The 15,911-nt window shown below is 40.6% G+C and overlaps 1 protein-coding gene across 1 annotated transcript; it reads left to right on the top strand.

The window, feature by feature from the left end:
• The first annotated feature begins 497 nt into the window (after positions 1–497).
• Positions 498–13,869, top strand: peli2 (pellino E3 ubiquitin protein ligase family member 2). The gene is made up of 6 exons (XM_033987984.2): positions 498–791; positions 6,577–6,706; positions 10,051–10,152; positions 10,237–10,434; positions 10,543–10,731; positions 10,809–13,869. Exons 1-6 carry the CDS (start codon positions 715–717, stop codon positions 11,385–11,387), a joined length of 1,275 nt encoding a protein of 424 aa, XP_033843875.1. The 5' UTR covers positions 498–714; the 3' UTR covers positions 11,388–13,869.
• The last annotated feature ends 2,042 nt before the right edge of the window (positions 13,870–15,911 follow it).

Genomic DNA, 15,911 nt, shown 5'->3' with positions numbered 1-15,911 from the left:
CCCAGCCCCACCTCAGCTTGTGTAATATAGTAATTACAATGTAATCCAAGTATGTAATGTATAGAAACCTATATAATTTGAAATGGTGAGCTGAGTAAGGCATATGAAACAGAAGGGAAAGCATTGACTCAAAATCACCTACGTATGGAAACTGGAAAGTTTGCAAGCGTTGCACCTCTGTGAGATCCCTTTAAGAATTTCAGATCGTAGTCTTTGTTTACATAACACTAACTAGGGTCTTTGAACTATGCCAGGTATCACCAGACGTTAAATTTCTTACAAATAACAAAATAGTGTCAATAAAAGTTATAAAAGGTGTAAATTCTAAATAATACTTCTTATACAATACTTATAATTTAATGTGTTGGTCAATTAACCTGAGAAAAAGCTGTTTGAATAAGTTATGTATTAGCTGCCACCCCCGCGGAAAATGCATTTGGACAGAGTGGTACATCCCGGCCCTTCTGCTCGCTGTTTTCATATCTGCTTCTCACAGCCGATTCAACCGCCAACTAACTTACGAATTGCTATGTCACGCTAAGTAAGTTTAAGAGCTCTTTAATTAATGATCGTGTGTTTCTTTTGTCCACGGGAGCGCATGTGAACGGATATATGATATGAGAAGGCAGCGTACGGTGTTCTGGAGGGAAATCTGTAGCGTAATTTGTGCGTGTATGTTATTATTGTATTGCTAACGCTGAACAGTGAAGCCTCATGTTTTCGTCAAGCCAAGAGGAGTACTGCGCCCCGTCCAAAGATCCAATCAAATACGGGGAGCTTGTGGTACTAGGGTAAGTTTATAACAATTTTAACACCTGTAATTATTGTTTTTGAGGTAAAGTTACTCAATGTGCGCTTAGAGTTCCCCTAAGGAAGTTTTAACCATGAGTCAATGCGTGCGTAATACGTCTGGTTTTACTTCAAACCAACCAGTCTTTTAAACTTCAATTTCGTCTTAGTTTAGTATTTTATGGCAAATCTTACTTATATTACAGCTCCAAAGAAGTGAATATAGATATATGATGCTCTCACGTTACTCTTGGACTCAGACACGTGCGCGATTAGAATTGTGTACATTTTTTTAAATTTGCGCTTTTGATGACGACGCCAAAATTCACGCTCTCTTGGTGGGCCAGGGGGAAAAAAACACGGTATTGCTCAATGTATTGTAGTCAGACTTGAAGTAGTCAACGTAAGATGGGACATTTTCAACTTAGGAAGCGAAATTGATCCCGTGCTGTCGACATCCCTGGCCACTTCTTCGCCCTTTTCATAGCAGGATTGGTGGAGTTCAAGGAATTCGGAAGTGGCGATGGTCCCCTCCCCCCAGTACTAAAAGTTCTCCTTTTTTTCAACGCTTTCTGCACAACTTTACACGTGCAAGACTTCTAAGCAAACGAGAAAAACATATTATACACAGCTTTACCGCTTATAATCACATTAAAATGCAATACACAAGCATCCATACTGATATCAACCCCCTGCTCTTTGAATACCTTTGGTGCATGAATAACAATCTGGTATTCACGTCGCCAGGTAGGGGTCCATTGTTTGAAAGAGTAGCATGGGTCACAGAGGAGGAGAGCTGAAAAGAGAGTACAGCCCCAGTTTAACATAACAACACCTAGGAGTGTCTGTAGAAGTCACCAGTAATGTATCATGGTTTAAATGCTATTGTGTTCTATTGGGAAGACAATAGAGGGTGTTAAATGTGTTAAAGTGAATTCAACTTTGACTTTTGACCCTGTGAATTCAGACTGCAAGTGTATAGCCTTCCTGCGCTTTACACATTTATATACCTGGCATGTCTCATCACGCACCTTCATGAATTATAGGTCTGTGTTTTTCTCTACTATTTGGAAACAAATATATGACTTATGGAGGTACAAAATGGGGCAGCATCATAACAATAACTTAAATTAGACTTTTTTGATCCAGGAGGTAAGTTACTTCAACACAGGTCCATATACAATGTTAAACAATTCTTATCAGCAAATAGTAAATAGAATAGTTAAAGAGTAATATTTGTGTGTTGAGTAAGTACAAATGTAAATATTGTACTTTACAGGCTTGTCAAAGACTCTCAGAAGACTACACTGATTTATTTTCTCCTAGCTTGGCGGTGGTAAGCTACTTTGGTATAGCCACAACTGCCCAGGGGTAGCCTGATGTAAGTCAACATGTGCAATCGCTGCCACAAAGGCAAGTCTGGAGAAGTGTTTTGCTCAAGGACAGAACAATATGTACTGGTCCAGTCCTGGGGCAAGATTCAAAACCGAACATATTTGGGTTGGTGGACAAGCACTCTAAGCACGTTTTGAACCACTGCCACTCCTGGGTAAACAGTAGTAACCATGGTGGTATGGGAATAGTATCAGTTTATACACTTCTGACTTAAAAAATAATTAACAAGAAAAGCAACAGGTCAGCCCTTCTCTTTCTTCACCTGGTATTAGAGTCCAGCTAAAGAAACTGATTTAAGCATTTGAATATGCAAACTATAAATAAATGTCTGGCGCATAGATGATCAGGTGATATGTTTAGAATATGGATGTTGTTCCGGTTGCATATAGATTACACTTCTATTAAATGCTTAGTTGGCCTTACTTAGTAGAATATCAACAAGCTGACACAGACATAACTCTACTGTTGACTTTAGTAGAGACAAGTGCATAATGGCAGCAGTGACATCATGTCGCGGTGACAAAAGCCATGGATGGGCAGATAGCTGACAGTATGGAACAAAGCTTGTTTGAACAGCACTTCCCTCCTCGTCTCTCAGTGTCAGTGTGGCTTTTATTACGTGCATGGCTGCTCCCCATCTTTGCCTCTCCGGCTTGGCTTGGTGCTGGCCAGGCTGCGTGGGGATCCTGGAAATGAAAGGGTGGATTGATCCGGACTCCCTTCTTCCCTCTCCTCTGCTTCCTCTGTGCATTGTGGTCCGGAGACTGGGCCTATTGATGAAGCTTTGTACATTTTTTTCCAAGGAACACAATATAGAAAGGGAAGGACTTGCACAGTGTAAATTGGTGCTGCTGCTCTGGTGGTGCATCTATAATTGATCATTTGGTGGAAAGCGGATATCCCTTTGCATTCTCCACAGCAGAGATGCATTATGTGTGTTATGTGTGAGAGCAGTGCATCCTGGACTGGTTCATATTGTATAGCACTTAACAGAATAGGGTCTGCTCTGCATCTGCATTTGTCTGAGGTGTCAGGTATGCCTGGCTGGGCAATATGACAAAAAAAAGAAGAAAAAATCATATTGACTGATTTTCAATTTTATTTTGGCTTATTCAAGAAACCCCAAAAAAATCCTTCCTGAGCATAAACTAGACAGACTTCTAATCAGTGCCATTTAATGCAATAAAAAGGAAAAATTCTTCTGAACTCTGCTCCAAACCACATGCTTTTACTGACAGAGGATTGGCTGTAGACCTCTCCTTTAAAAAGACCCAAGCTGATCACAAATTATTCAATATCAATTTCAGTTTCTAGGAATACCTTTTTGTTTGGCACTGGACTGAATACTATCAGTCTGTAGTTTATGTTGTTTATTTCAAGTCTGTTTTGACAATGCAGACTTTTATTTTAATATTAACACAGCTTTTTTGTTTTGTTTTTAAGAAGTGTAAAATAGAAAATTGAGCTACAATACAAGAAAAAAAAAAAACAACAACAATGTCTTCAAGCTTTACTTTGATCTAGTTTAACAAGAACAAGGTGTGGTATTTGTTGATTATTGAACCATGCCTGCTTGAATACTTCAGGGAAAGAAGTTTCCAAATTCCAAGAATATACTGGTAACCTTCTTTTAAGTTACCACAGAAGTGAAGTACGTTGAAAATAGCTTAGTTCAGGGCAACCACAGTATTTCCTATTAATGATCAGATAACTATATTTTCTACTGAACATTGCATAGTTTTAGTGAGAAGGTCCCAGTAACCTGTATGTCATGGCAGAGCATTTGTACTATTCTATACTCTACATAATAAATATATAATAAATGTACTAAACTTAAATTGTGATTATAGTTATTCATATCTTTTAAAATAAACAATTCTGGATGTATTGAGTGCAATTTATGATAACTTTTTGTGTCAATATGAAGTACGTGTATCAGGCCCAGAGTTTCCCATTAATAGAATAGACTGTGATGGCCAAACACAGTCTAAAATTCTCCCCCACATTCTAAAAAGAACATGGACTACACATTGGCATAACTCACTTTGTTGCTCCTTGTCAACTTAAAAAGTAACTAATTACACTGTCCAAAAAGATTGCTTAAGTATGAAATACAGGCAATAAGTGACATTCAAACTTTACATATTGTATGAAAATTATCAATATAGAAGGTATTTGTGCAACCATATTCTGAAATCTATAGGAAACACTGAGGCCTAAAGTCATACCTGTTTTGACACTTCTGCCCTCAAGCCCATGAGGCCCCGCCATAATGTTAATGAGGGTTATAAACAACACTCTTCATATCTGCTTTATTCTGGGGAGACTCCAGTTCTAGTTGCTAGCTGAAGAGGTAGGAGGTGCTGCTAGCTCCTTATGCTCCCCTCAAGCGTATGATATGCCACAGTCTAATCCCGTGCTTAGTGTTGCAATGTAAATCCGCTGTATATATCTGGCACAGGTCAAAAAGACAAGTCATCATAATTAATTACACATCCAAGAGCCTCTCTGACTAACACATTATGATGCTTCGTCTCCCAAATGTTGCATAATAGTGTTTGGAACAATGAAGTGCCCATTCTGTTAGTCTTCACCTCTTGTCAGCAGTGAGGTAGCACTTGCTGGCAGTAAAGAGAAAATGTCTACCCACTCCAGTTGATGCATAAGGCTATTTTTAATCAGGTTTGTATAAAAATATAATATATAATACCTAACTCATATCTAGGGATGCACCAATGTTGTTTTCGTGTTTGAGCTCTGATCCAGTCAAATTAGCTGTATCAAGTATAGCTGGGCCTATCAATTGGGCCTATCGCTGACTCAGAAAGTCTCATATTAGAAACACAAAATGCAATTGGAACAGTTTCATCCTACACCATTACTGTATTTGCAGTCTCTGTATTTTAATTGGTTTTATACCGAGTATTGGCAGATAAGTCAAAGTATAGATATCAATATCAGAACTGAAAAATCTGGTTTGGAGAATATGTTCCATCATATCTTTGACATCATGGATGGCCTGGTTAAGTCCCCATAGGTGGCATGTCCGCTCTGACCGGGACCATGTGTTTCCATGCCTGCTCAGCCGTGTGCAGACAGGGGACAGGTGGATCTGTGTTGTAGAGAATGTAGTCAGGAGCAGCAGTAAAATATTGTAGCCCTTTTTACTTTTAATATCAGTGAAAATATCAAAGTTAAATATTACTCAAAATATGTGCAACTCTTCTTCTTCTGTTGTTTTGAGTAAACTTAAAACAATGGTGTTGATGTGCTTGGCGCCAAACATGTTGGAGATAGAGTGACAGAAGGCCTGCGTTGGAGGGCTGTGGAGCATGGGGTGTCCCAGCTGAAGGAGCCAGCTGGTGGAGGGAGGGAGCTCCAGTCTTTCCGGAAGGGAATTCTCCATTCAGAAGGCACAGTGCAGGATAACCCTCATCAGCAAATGTGCATAGTGTTAGACTGTGTTTACAAGCAACTCATGACATATACTTTGGAATTTTGAGATTGTAGCTAAATATTTACCATTAAAGGGATGAAAAACAGCTGAATGGTCTCATGTGTCAGATGTTTTTTAATTAAAAACACAATATTCATCTTGCTAAAACAGCTGAACTAGTTCAATTGGAAGATAAAGCTGTCTTATTTTACGCCGCTCATAATTGTCCCCTTTGGCAAAGTACACCATTAAAGCAACATTATTCCATTTGACTTTAACCTGCTTGGCTGTTATATGTCACAGATACATGGTTATAACAACTTCCATCAACCAAGAACAGTAACACATCTACTTTGTACATCCAGGCCTACGAAGTGATCACAAGGTTTAAAACTGTTTGTAATATTAAATCAACTGAAGTATGTGTGGATTCAGCATCAAGAGTTACGTGGTTAAAGTTGTAAAATAGTGTAATCAAAAGAAGATCAGATACTAAAACAATCAAATTTACAAGACAGAAATTAACCACTAATATATGCCCATGGACCACTATGGAACCTACATGTATGTGCAGATGGTAAAGTAAGTACTACTAAGTACTACAGTTTAATGTTGAATAGCGCATCCTATTGTCTAAATAGAGACTTCTTTTTATTCATTGTGGTATTGGAATTGGTATAGATAAGGGTGGGAATTGCCCAAATGAAATTCTTACTCACCCAATCCAACCTACTACATACTACGAATACACATATAGCAGTATATTTGCTCACCTAAAAATACAGTCATCCCAAGTTAACTGATTAATTAGTCTATTTATTAGTATCAGAATCAAGTTAGAAAATGTTGGTATTGTGACAACACTAGTGTAAAGACAGGACTTTCATTTGTCTCTGTAACTACAAAATGAATAATATATTTGCTCAAAATACTAACAGATCTTCCTTTTGTACCAGGTACAATGGCTCACTACCCAATGGAGACCGGGGGAGACGGAAAAGCAGATTCGCACTGTACAAGAGGACCAAAGCCAACGGTGTTAAGCCAAGCACGGTGCACATCCTCAACACACCCCAGGCCTCCAAGGTACACAACACGTACCCCATTCACAAGCACTACACTCTTTAAAGGGCATTTATTACACTGTTTTCTGATCTATGTTATAATGCTGTATGTTTTTGAGGAGGTAATCATAACATGGTTTAAAGCTTTCAAGAATTTATTTTGTGTAATATAGGACCTTTAATAACTAGTGAAAGCTTTGTGAGAAAAACAGTTGAAATGTAAAGCTTTGACATTATGTTTGACCTATGTTATGTTGACATTTACGGTACAATCGCTACAATTCTCAGTCAGGCCTCCGAGCTTTTTTCTGCCCCACAGAGGCTGCCAAAAACTGCACCAGCCTGTATAACGTGTCGGCCTCCTGCATTCCAGCCTTTGGTTCCCAAGCAAAAGTGCCAGAGCAGCCAGAGGAGCTGCTTACCTCTGCAGCGCAACAGGGAGGCCCACACTTTAGACATTTCTAAAGAGTAAGGTCTACCCAGGGGCCCTTTAGTACCCAGGGGCCCTTTGGTTCACGTTACCCTCAATCTGTGCACTTGTTGCAGTCTGATGTACTATTTGGACAAATTTGCTGTTGTGCTTCTGTTGTGATGGTGTGAATGAACAAGATATCACACGGTAAATCGAATGTCGCTAAACGTAACCTTAGTGTTGTCACGATACAAACATTTCAAACTCTTTAATTAGACAACAAATAAGAATAGTACTTTCTTTTATATTCTCATGCAGCCTTATATCTGTGTAATCCCTCAGTTGTCCAGGTTAGTTTCATAGAGGTCCAGGGTGTATACTAGTCTATGTGTCTTATACTTGTTCTGATACAGCCAAGATCATTCTTAAGCTATTCAGGAAAGGTTCATTTCTGTCCTGTGAAGGTGACTTTTTAGTGTTGATACTTGCTCAAATGAGTGTCTAGCATCTGATTTTGAACAATAGCAAACATAGATCTGTTCATTGTAAACTGACTTCCTATTCAAAGCTGCAGAAGAGGCTATTAATTTATGTGTTTTGTTTGTAAAAAAAAAAAAAAGCTGTGTGACATTTTTAAACTCTATATGTATGATTTAAAATCTTAAATTTTGAATAGTTGCATGTAGGTACAGAGAAGTGGGCAGAGATAGGGGAAATTTTCTGAAAAATCACATCTGGACAATACAGGATTACTCAAACATGCACGAATTGCTCGAAATACAACCTGAGTAAACTAATGAAGAGGTAGTGTTGTTATAATTTAAAAAATAATATGTCCCCTTTAAAGTTGTCTTAGTACCTCCTGAACAAAAAAGGAAGAAACATGCCTCTTGCGTACAGTTATACTTGCCCGGATGCCTGATTATCAAACCCTCATACAATATTATGCAATGTTTTTTTCAGTTTCAGTGTTGTGAAGGACCATTTCCCCATTGCATGTTCATTCCCTTCTGTCAACCTGCTACTAACTGGTGACATTTTTAGAAGGCAAATATAAAGTTCTTGCAGTTGTCTGACCCCTGAATACCAGCTGCTGTGATGGTCAAAAATACCCCGCAAAAGGCAAGTTGTAAGCACGGGACAGATTAGAATGGCCTTTAGCTCTGACTGTTTTGTTTCTCAGTGTTGTCAACTCTGCACACAGCTCTATGGAAATACCCACGTGCCCCTGCACACTAACACAGCACTGATAATGAAGCCTTCACTGCTCTCCCACGTTTATATTTTTAACAGAAGCAGAGGACATCCAGAATCCAGGGGGGTATGTTATTTTTACAGTACAAGCACTGTAAAAATATAGGTTTAAATTTGCAGCGGAGGAAGGAACAGGTGGAGGGCCATTTGTGCTGCACTGGTGGCATTTGTCCCTGTCTGTTTGAGGTTACAGCAGAGAGACTGACCCACTTCTGTCCCCCCTCTTGCACGTGGACCGGCTGGGCTTGTTTGGGTAATGGAATTCACAGATTTGCCGGGGATGATAATAGCATGTGGTAAAGTGTTGGTGTGCCCACCCCACACAGACAGACTAAATTGGGGAACTTTAGCTTAGAGACAGCCCTTCTGAACTTTACAGCCTCTGTGGTTAGAAGGAGGGTGACTTTCTTGTCTTTTCCGATGTCGTAAATTCTCAAGACTTGTTGCAGATGCACTTGTAAATGTATGGGGGTCAAAATTATGTTGCAATTTTGGTAGAACAGTTGTTGGCCTTTTAGCAGAGTAGAAATAGAAGTTGTCACTAGATCCTGCTATATATTTTGGGAAAAATACCAAATTGAGATTTATCAGACATACATCGCAGCTGGATTTGTCATTTATATTTTACTAAGAGTTTATATTTTAAACAAAAGACTGAAATTTGAATTGACAAAGTAATACAAGAATGACATTTCAGAACATGTTTGTGCAGATCTAAACTACAGCGTTAGCAGTTTTAACACAGAATAAGACTTGTGGTTTGTGGTTTGCGGAGGAACTTTTGGCACTTAAAAAATTGCAGCCTTTGCCATTTGCTAATCATGTTCCTTCAAATTGTAATTTCGATTGCGATTAATCTTGCATAAATTATTCTATTGCTTATCTGACTGTTACACTTAAACATTTTGGTGATCAAAATAGAAAGTTAATGCAATGGCATGTGCAAAGTAATGCCTGCAGTTTTTTAGAACATTCTCAATCATAATTAATTCAGGCCATATGTATGTTTCAAGCAGTGGTCATAAAACTGCCGCCCTTTTCTTCATAACGGCTGCTGTCAGGCACGTCATTTTAGTCCTAAAATGTTCATGTTAACCTGCTATACATGGTCCTGGTATTTTTATTTTGCTATTGTATCTGTAACCCAGACAAATCAGGTGCCTTCATTCCCCGAGGTCACTCCCACTAGCATTAGCAACAGGCAGGAAGTGGCGTTACCTTAAACAGCCTTGCTCCGGATTGGCTTTTTGTTTGCTACAATACTGCAACTTAGCTCCAAATTCACCCCTGTAACTGCTAGCCTTGATGAGCTTCATTTGACTGGAGCCGAATGCCATGGGTGACATCATACTCCCTTAGTCCACTTCTTTATATAGTCTATGATTCTGATTGGCCATATGTTTTCTTAAATAATGTTGTTGCATATATAATTACAATCAACAACCCAAGAGGGACACCGTAACTGCAGGGTGCTGTTAGCCCTGACCTGCAATTACCACAGCTGCAATGCAATGTTTGTGTAAGACATTTGGTAGTTGTTTCCTGTTTGCCAATTGTTCACAGCTTCAGTGTCAAAGCCTCAAACATGAAAAGACTTGGCAACAGTGTGTTACCATCTGCCTGGGATGAATTGCTTGCACTCTTCCCTCTGTCCCAACATGCAGTGGGTGCTATAAGATGTGTACTTGTTTGTTTTCCAGGCTGTTAACAGTAAAGGCCAGCACAGCATCTCCTACACACTGTCCAGGAACCAGACAGTAGTTGTGGAGTACAGCCATGACAAAGACACAGACATGTTTCAGGTAAAATATAAAGGAAAAGAAATAAGCATTCACTTTTATTTTAGACATATGTTTGAATATTAAACTATAGGTGTTTTGTTGTAGATTGGGCGTTCCACAGAGAGCCCCATAGACTTTGTGGTGACAGACACTGTAGCAGGAGGCCAGGAGGGTGAAGAGACCCCTATCACTCAGAGCACCATCTCGCGCTTTGCCTGTCGTGTGGTCTGTGAGCGGAACCCTCCCTACACCGCCCGCATCTATGCCGCCGGCTTTGACTCCTCCAAAAACATTTTCCTTGGGGTAATTACTAGTTACTGTACAGTCATATAGCAACATTTCTAAGCTTGTCTTCGCACTTCTTTGGATGTGTGTGACATGTTGATTTATGTATTTGTTTTTCTTCTAAAGGAAAAAGCTGCAAAATGGAAGAACCCTGATGGTCACATGGATGGCCTGACAACTAATGGTGTACTTGTTATGCACCCAAAAGGGGGTTTCACAGAAGACTCTAAGCCCGGCGTCTGGAGAGAGATCTCAGTGTGTGGAGATGTGTATACTCTGAGAGAGACCAGATCAGCACAAACCCCTGGGAAGCTGGTCAGTAGTCTACTGTCTTTGTGGTATAAGGCCTTTACAGCTAACTGAAGCTGTCTGCTTGCCCTCCTTTTGTGCAGGTTGAACATGAGAGTAACATTCTTCAGGATGGCTCACTCGTGGATCTGTGTGGAGCTACACTCCTCTGGCGTACAGCAGAAGGCCTTTTCCACACTCCCACACAGAAACACTTGGAGGCTTTGAGACAGGAGATCAATGCGGCGCGTCCCCAGTGCCCCGTGGGGCTGAACACCTTGGCCTTCCCGAGCATGCAGCGCAGCCGTGCACTCTCCTGTCTGGAGGACAAGCAACCCTGGGTCTACCTGGCCTGTGGCCACGTTCACGGCTACCACAACTGGGGCCACCGCTCAGAGCAGGAGCCCAACACCCAGCGGGAGTGCCCCATGTGTCGTATGGTGGGGCCCTATGTGCCGTTGTGGTTGGGCTGTGAGCCTGCCTTCTACGTGGACACGGGAGCCCCCACACACGCTTTTGTGCCCTGTGGACATGTGTGTTCAGAGAAGTCGGTCAAGTACTGGTCTGAAATCCCACTGCCTCATGGAACCCATGCCTTCCACGCAGCCTGCCCCTTCTGTGCCACCCAGCTCAGCCTCCCTCAGGGCTGCTCCAAGCTAATCTTCCAGGGCCCTGTGGACTGAGGCCTGCTCTGGCTCAAGGACTTAATACAAGTGCCAACATGCTGTGAAACTCTTTAGAATATTTAGTGCTTTCTATTGTTTGTGTAAGCCGGGCAGTGGAAAGACTGTCTCAAGTTCGGGTCATATACTGTGGATCATGCACAACAGAGCCATTAGACTGTGGTTGGGTGAAAGGCCGCTGTGGGATCCAGACAAGTGGAGTACACTGGACCACGATGCCTGGCTCATTTATAATGAAATACTGTTTCAGCTCTGGCAAACCAATCACTTGGAACAGTGCTAGTTAAACTACATTTACTGCTGGTTTTCAATCACGGAGTGCCAGATTACAGTGGTGGTACAGAGAGAGCAGTGAGCAGGTGTAGTTCTGCTTTGTAAGGGTGAAAACATGGCCATGGCTTTATAGTGGAGTTCCCGGTGAGTGTGACACTAGTTAAGTTTATACAGAGCCTGACAGCTGGACTGTTGGCTGTGACAAAAGCCAGGAGACGAGACTCAGACTCACCCATGGATCCAAAATACAAAACAAGGAGGACTCATGTACAGAGATTTAACCAGTGCCTCAATCTTTTCTAATATTACAGAGATATTTTGTTCAAAGCAGATAGATTTTCATACTGATGATACAAGGAACACAGAGATTCTCTGCATTTTTACCAGACAGAGGAGCTATTACTAAATGGAGCCCCTTGTACTGTTTTGTAATGCAAATGTTAATATATATTTTTCTGCATAAATAATGTGAGTGAATGTTTAAATGTGTGGGTTTGACTGAGTGGGCAGCCAGCGTCATTTCACAACAATATACCCTCTCATCCAACCCCCAACTGACAAAGAAACTAAACAGGACTCTATTGTGATTAGATGATGATGATATACTGAAATACAAATCTTCCTACAGGTGGCGCTGTTGCCATTCACACCCTTTCTATGCACATGTAACTATCAGAACCCCCACCCGTTCCCACGTATTGTATTCAATCTCCACTGTTGTTAGCTTTATTACATAGTGAGGCTAATCCAATGGCAAACCTGAGCTCTGTCTCACCAGCTTCCTGAGATTATACCAAATATAAAAATGGCTTGTTTCTTCCCCATTCAACATGCAACAACCACCTTTTTCTGCGATCCAAAGTGTCTTCCTGTAAACAATCTTGAACCCAACTGCTGCTACAGTGGAACGGTGACAGCTCCGGATTACCGTCCAGGCTGTGAGGATGCACAACCCAGCTCCATGGGAATAATATTATTATCACTTGCAATGCCAAGATGGGTTGATTCAACTGTGTGAGAATGAGTGGAGTTGTCCAAAAAATGTAGAGTTGAATAGAAAGTGTGTCAAAGAATCTGGGACTGATCATAGGATTCTTATCAGGCTAGCACACCACATATGTTTGTGATGGCACTGGTTAGCATTAGCATAACTCTAAAAGTACTGTTTGATTGAATTACATTTTCAGGAGAGGTCAGCTATGGGTAAAGATAGAAATGTTTACTTTGTGGTTTAGAAGCCATGTGAATGTAGGACTTTGTGAAAAAAAACATTGTACCATCAGATACAAGGCCAAAGATATTAAAAGATACCAAAAGCTACTTAAAGTGGGACTAAACACCTAAATTCCTCCCACAAGTACATTTTAAATAGAGCTGCCAATATGGGACAGAACAGAACAGTGTGATTGGTCTAACAGGTCCCTGCAGCCAGATGTAATCCAGGGGTGTAATCAGAAACACTTGACTTTAATCACGCCAGTACTGTGTGATGTCACATAGTACTTGAAATTGCAATGGCCATTGAAGGCACAGTTAGAGCACACTTAAAGTTTTTGACTAGAAAGCCGGTTTACCTTGTTTGCACTGAAATGGCAAAGAAGGACCAGGAACAGTACACAGTATGATTAAAATACCATACACAGAGTTAAGTAGACAAAAGTTGATTTAGTGTTTAGTTCCACTTTAAGCCTAGTAAACAGCAAACAAGTAGATGTTGAAGATACACGTACTTCGAGCCCTTATAATATATGATGATCCCAAGACTCAATAATGGATCATGTCGCTACAAATCTGCCCTCTTTGTGTGTTGATGGTTTCTGATGCATTAATACGTTTGTTATGAAGTAAAAATCTTACACTTTCAAAAGGACTGTAACGAAGCATGAAAGATCTTAACTATAACTAAATTGTATAGTTTAGTTAGGAGTGCTTTTTGATGTAGTGTGAGTGGCGTGCAGGTCAAGTGCACAGCCACGTTGTCCTGTAGCATTCCCTCTTGAACACTGTGCTGCTTGAGACAGCTCTAGAACAGCTGCCGGAGGAGCTGCCTGTCTAACATTCCTCTTTGGTAAACATGGGTGGGGCTCTCCGCTCACACAAGGCCTTGTTCTGTGATTCTGTCTCCCTCAAGAACTCTGTACTCAAGCCATAGAACTCACTGATGCTCCCGATGCCTCCTTTGCAAAGAAATAAAGTATTTTTAAAAGTACACTGTGAGTTGTTGTTTTTGCCCAACATCTGGCTCAGACATTTGGAGGGCAGGTTCAGCTCCGAAAGGCTGTAGTCATTAAAGTAAATTGGGGATGTGGTCTAGTCCGGTAGTGTGCAGAGCCTTTGAAGTGCAGACTTGTCAGCTGTGAGCACATTGTAGTAGCCTGGATGTTTAATCACTCTTACGTATGAGTTTCATCATTCCTTTGTGCCAACACTTCCCTTGGATCTTTTTAACAAGAAAATGAGACTCAATATTTGATACATCTATTATAGAGATAAGACTTGTGAAGTTCTATCTCGTCGTCATAAAGGGCCTCAGCACAGTGGTTCTCATGCAGCAGCGAGGAGAGGCTATGTTTGTACATGACAATTGACATATCTTTCTCCTACAAACTAATATCAGACATGCCACAAAATGATTTATTATAATATGACGTCTCCACTGTTTGGATCAAGAGAAGAGCAAGTCTAAACGTAGACAGTTATTTGAAGTAAGACTCATTTTTACATAGGCTTTATAGTTCTCAATAAACGTCAGATGTGATGGTCTTTTTAAAGAGCGTCAGGGCCTGATTTAAATGAAATTCAATCTGCTAGTTCAGCTACCTGCAGGGCCCAGGACTGAAATCAGCTCATTCTCTATTGTGCTGTTCCATTACTACCCACAGGGGGGCACTGCTTCCTCAACAATAGAGCGGCTGGCACGAAGCCCACACATCTCCAGCCTGTGGCGGTGCAGAGATGGAAGGCAGGTTTGATGTTAATTATAAAAACGTCTGATTAAAAACACTGTAAATACATCTAAATCAAGCAAAACAAATTAATTAAATTGGCTTGTGCTTACAGTGTACAAGCCTAAATGTGCCACTGGACTCAAACATGGATGCAGTCTATTTATATACGCGGAATTTATTTTAAGTCATTTATCTCGTAGCCATATGGCCTCGTTGCGCTATTCCTAACTGTTACACATATTTTAAACAACGTTCTTCTACCACACATCGTTGAATTATTACGCACAAATCAGAATAGCTTTTATTGGATGCAAAATATTGTGATGGTGGCGCTTTCAATCTTTCACACGTGACTTTATCTCTTCCATAATTCCGGCACATGAGAGGGATTTAAATACAGAACATGTCAGTTGGGCACTGGGAGAGGACTGGAGCCGTGGGACGCCGTGCTTCCTAATTAACATTTCCGCGGTGGATGTGCGCTGGGTTCATACGTCTGCGCATTCGCCTGTTTTTCTGAATGACAGTAGAGACACTGAAGGTGACAGCATGCTAATGTGAGATCACTCATACAGTCTGTGGTGGCTCCCCTGCCTTAAGCGGGGCTAGGTTATGCAAATAACTTAAAATGATACAATGTTTTTCCACTCTGCTCGATTATGAGGACTCGAGGTTCACGTGCGTAATGGTGCGCGCTGCTGGTAACCTGGATGATTCTAATTAACCTTTAACAGGAAATATTATTCGCATGACTTATTCTTCAACATACCATCATTTTGAGGTTAATAAAATAAAAGTTTATAGAGTCTAGTCACTCCTCAAATAGAAGTCCTGTTACACTTCAATGAAAGTATAGGCCTAGTTTTATGTTAGATTGTACATGTTATATATTCTGTGTTAATTGTTAAAATCGATTGTGTAAGAAATTCATTATAAGTGGTCCATAATCACATAGGTACTCCTTGCACTGCTAAAGTGTCACTCAGGCAGGCCTCAACTGCAATGAGCCCACTGGCTGGATGCTGTTCCATCCTGAAAACAAAAACAAAAAAACAAAAAACAAAAACAAAAAACAGCGAACAAATTTTGTAGCTAAAATATGACATAATACTATCTCAAAAACTGAATATTGTACTTTACACTATTCATTTGTCCAAGTGGTGAACAACCTCTGTAGCCATAGCTGCCTAGGAGGCACAGTCATTACTACCACCATCAATTATGATCTGACCTAATGCAGGAAAAGTGGATGAAATATCTTCCCCAGCACCAGGGGACACAATGAGTGTCTGGGGTACCGTGG

The sequence above is a fragment of the Periophthalmus magnuspinnatus genome, chromosome 22 (assembly GCF_009829125.3).
Source record: "Periophthalmus magnuspinnatus isolate fPerMag1 chromosome 22, fPerMag1.2.pri, whole genome shotgun sequence".
Taxonomy (NCBI): domain Eukaryota; kingdom Metazoa; phylum Chordata; class Actinopteri; order Gobiiformes; family Gobiidae; genus Periophthalmus; species Periophthalmus magnuspinnatus.
The sequence above is the reverse complement of the archived record's forward strand: the minus strand, read 5'-3'. Positions and strand labels throughout refer to the sequence as shown.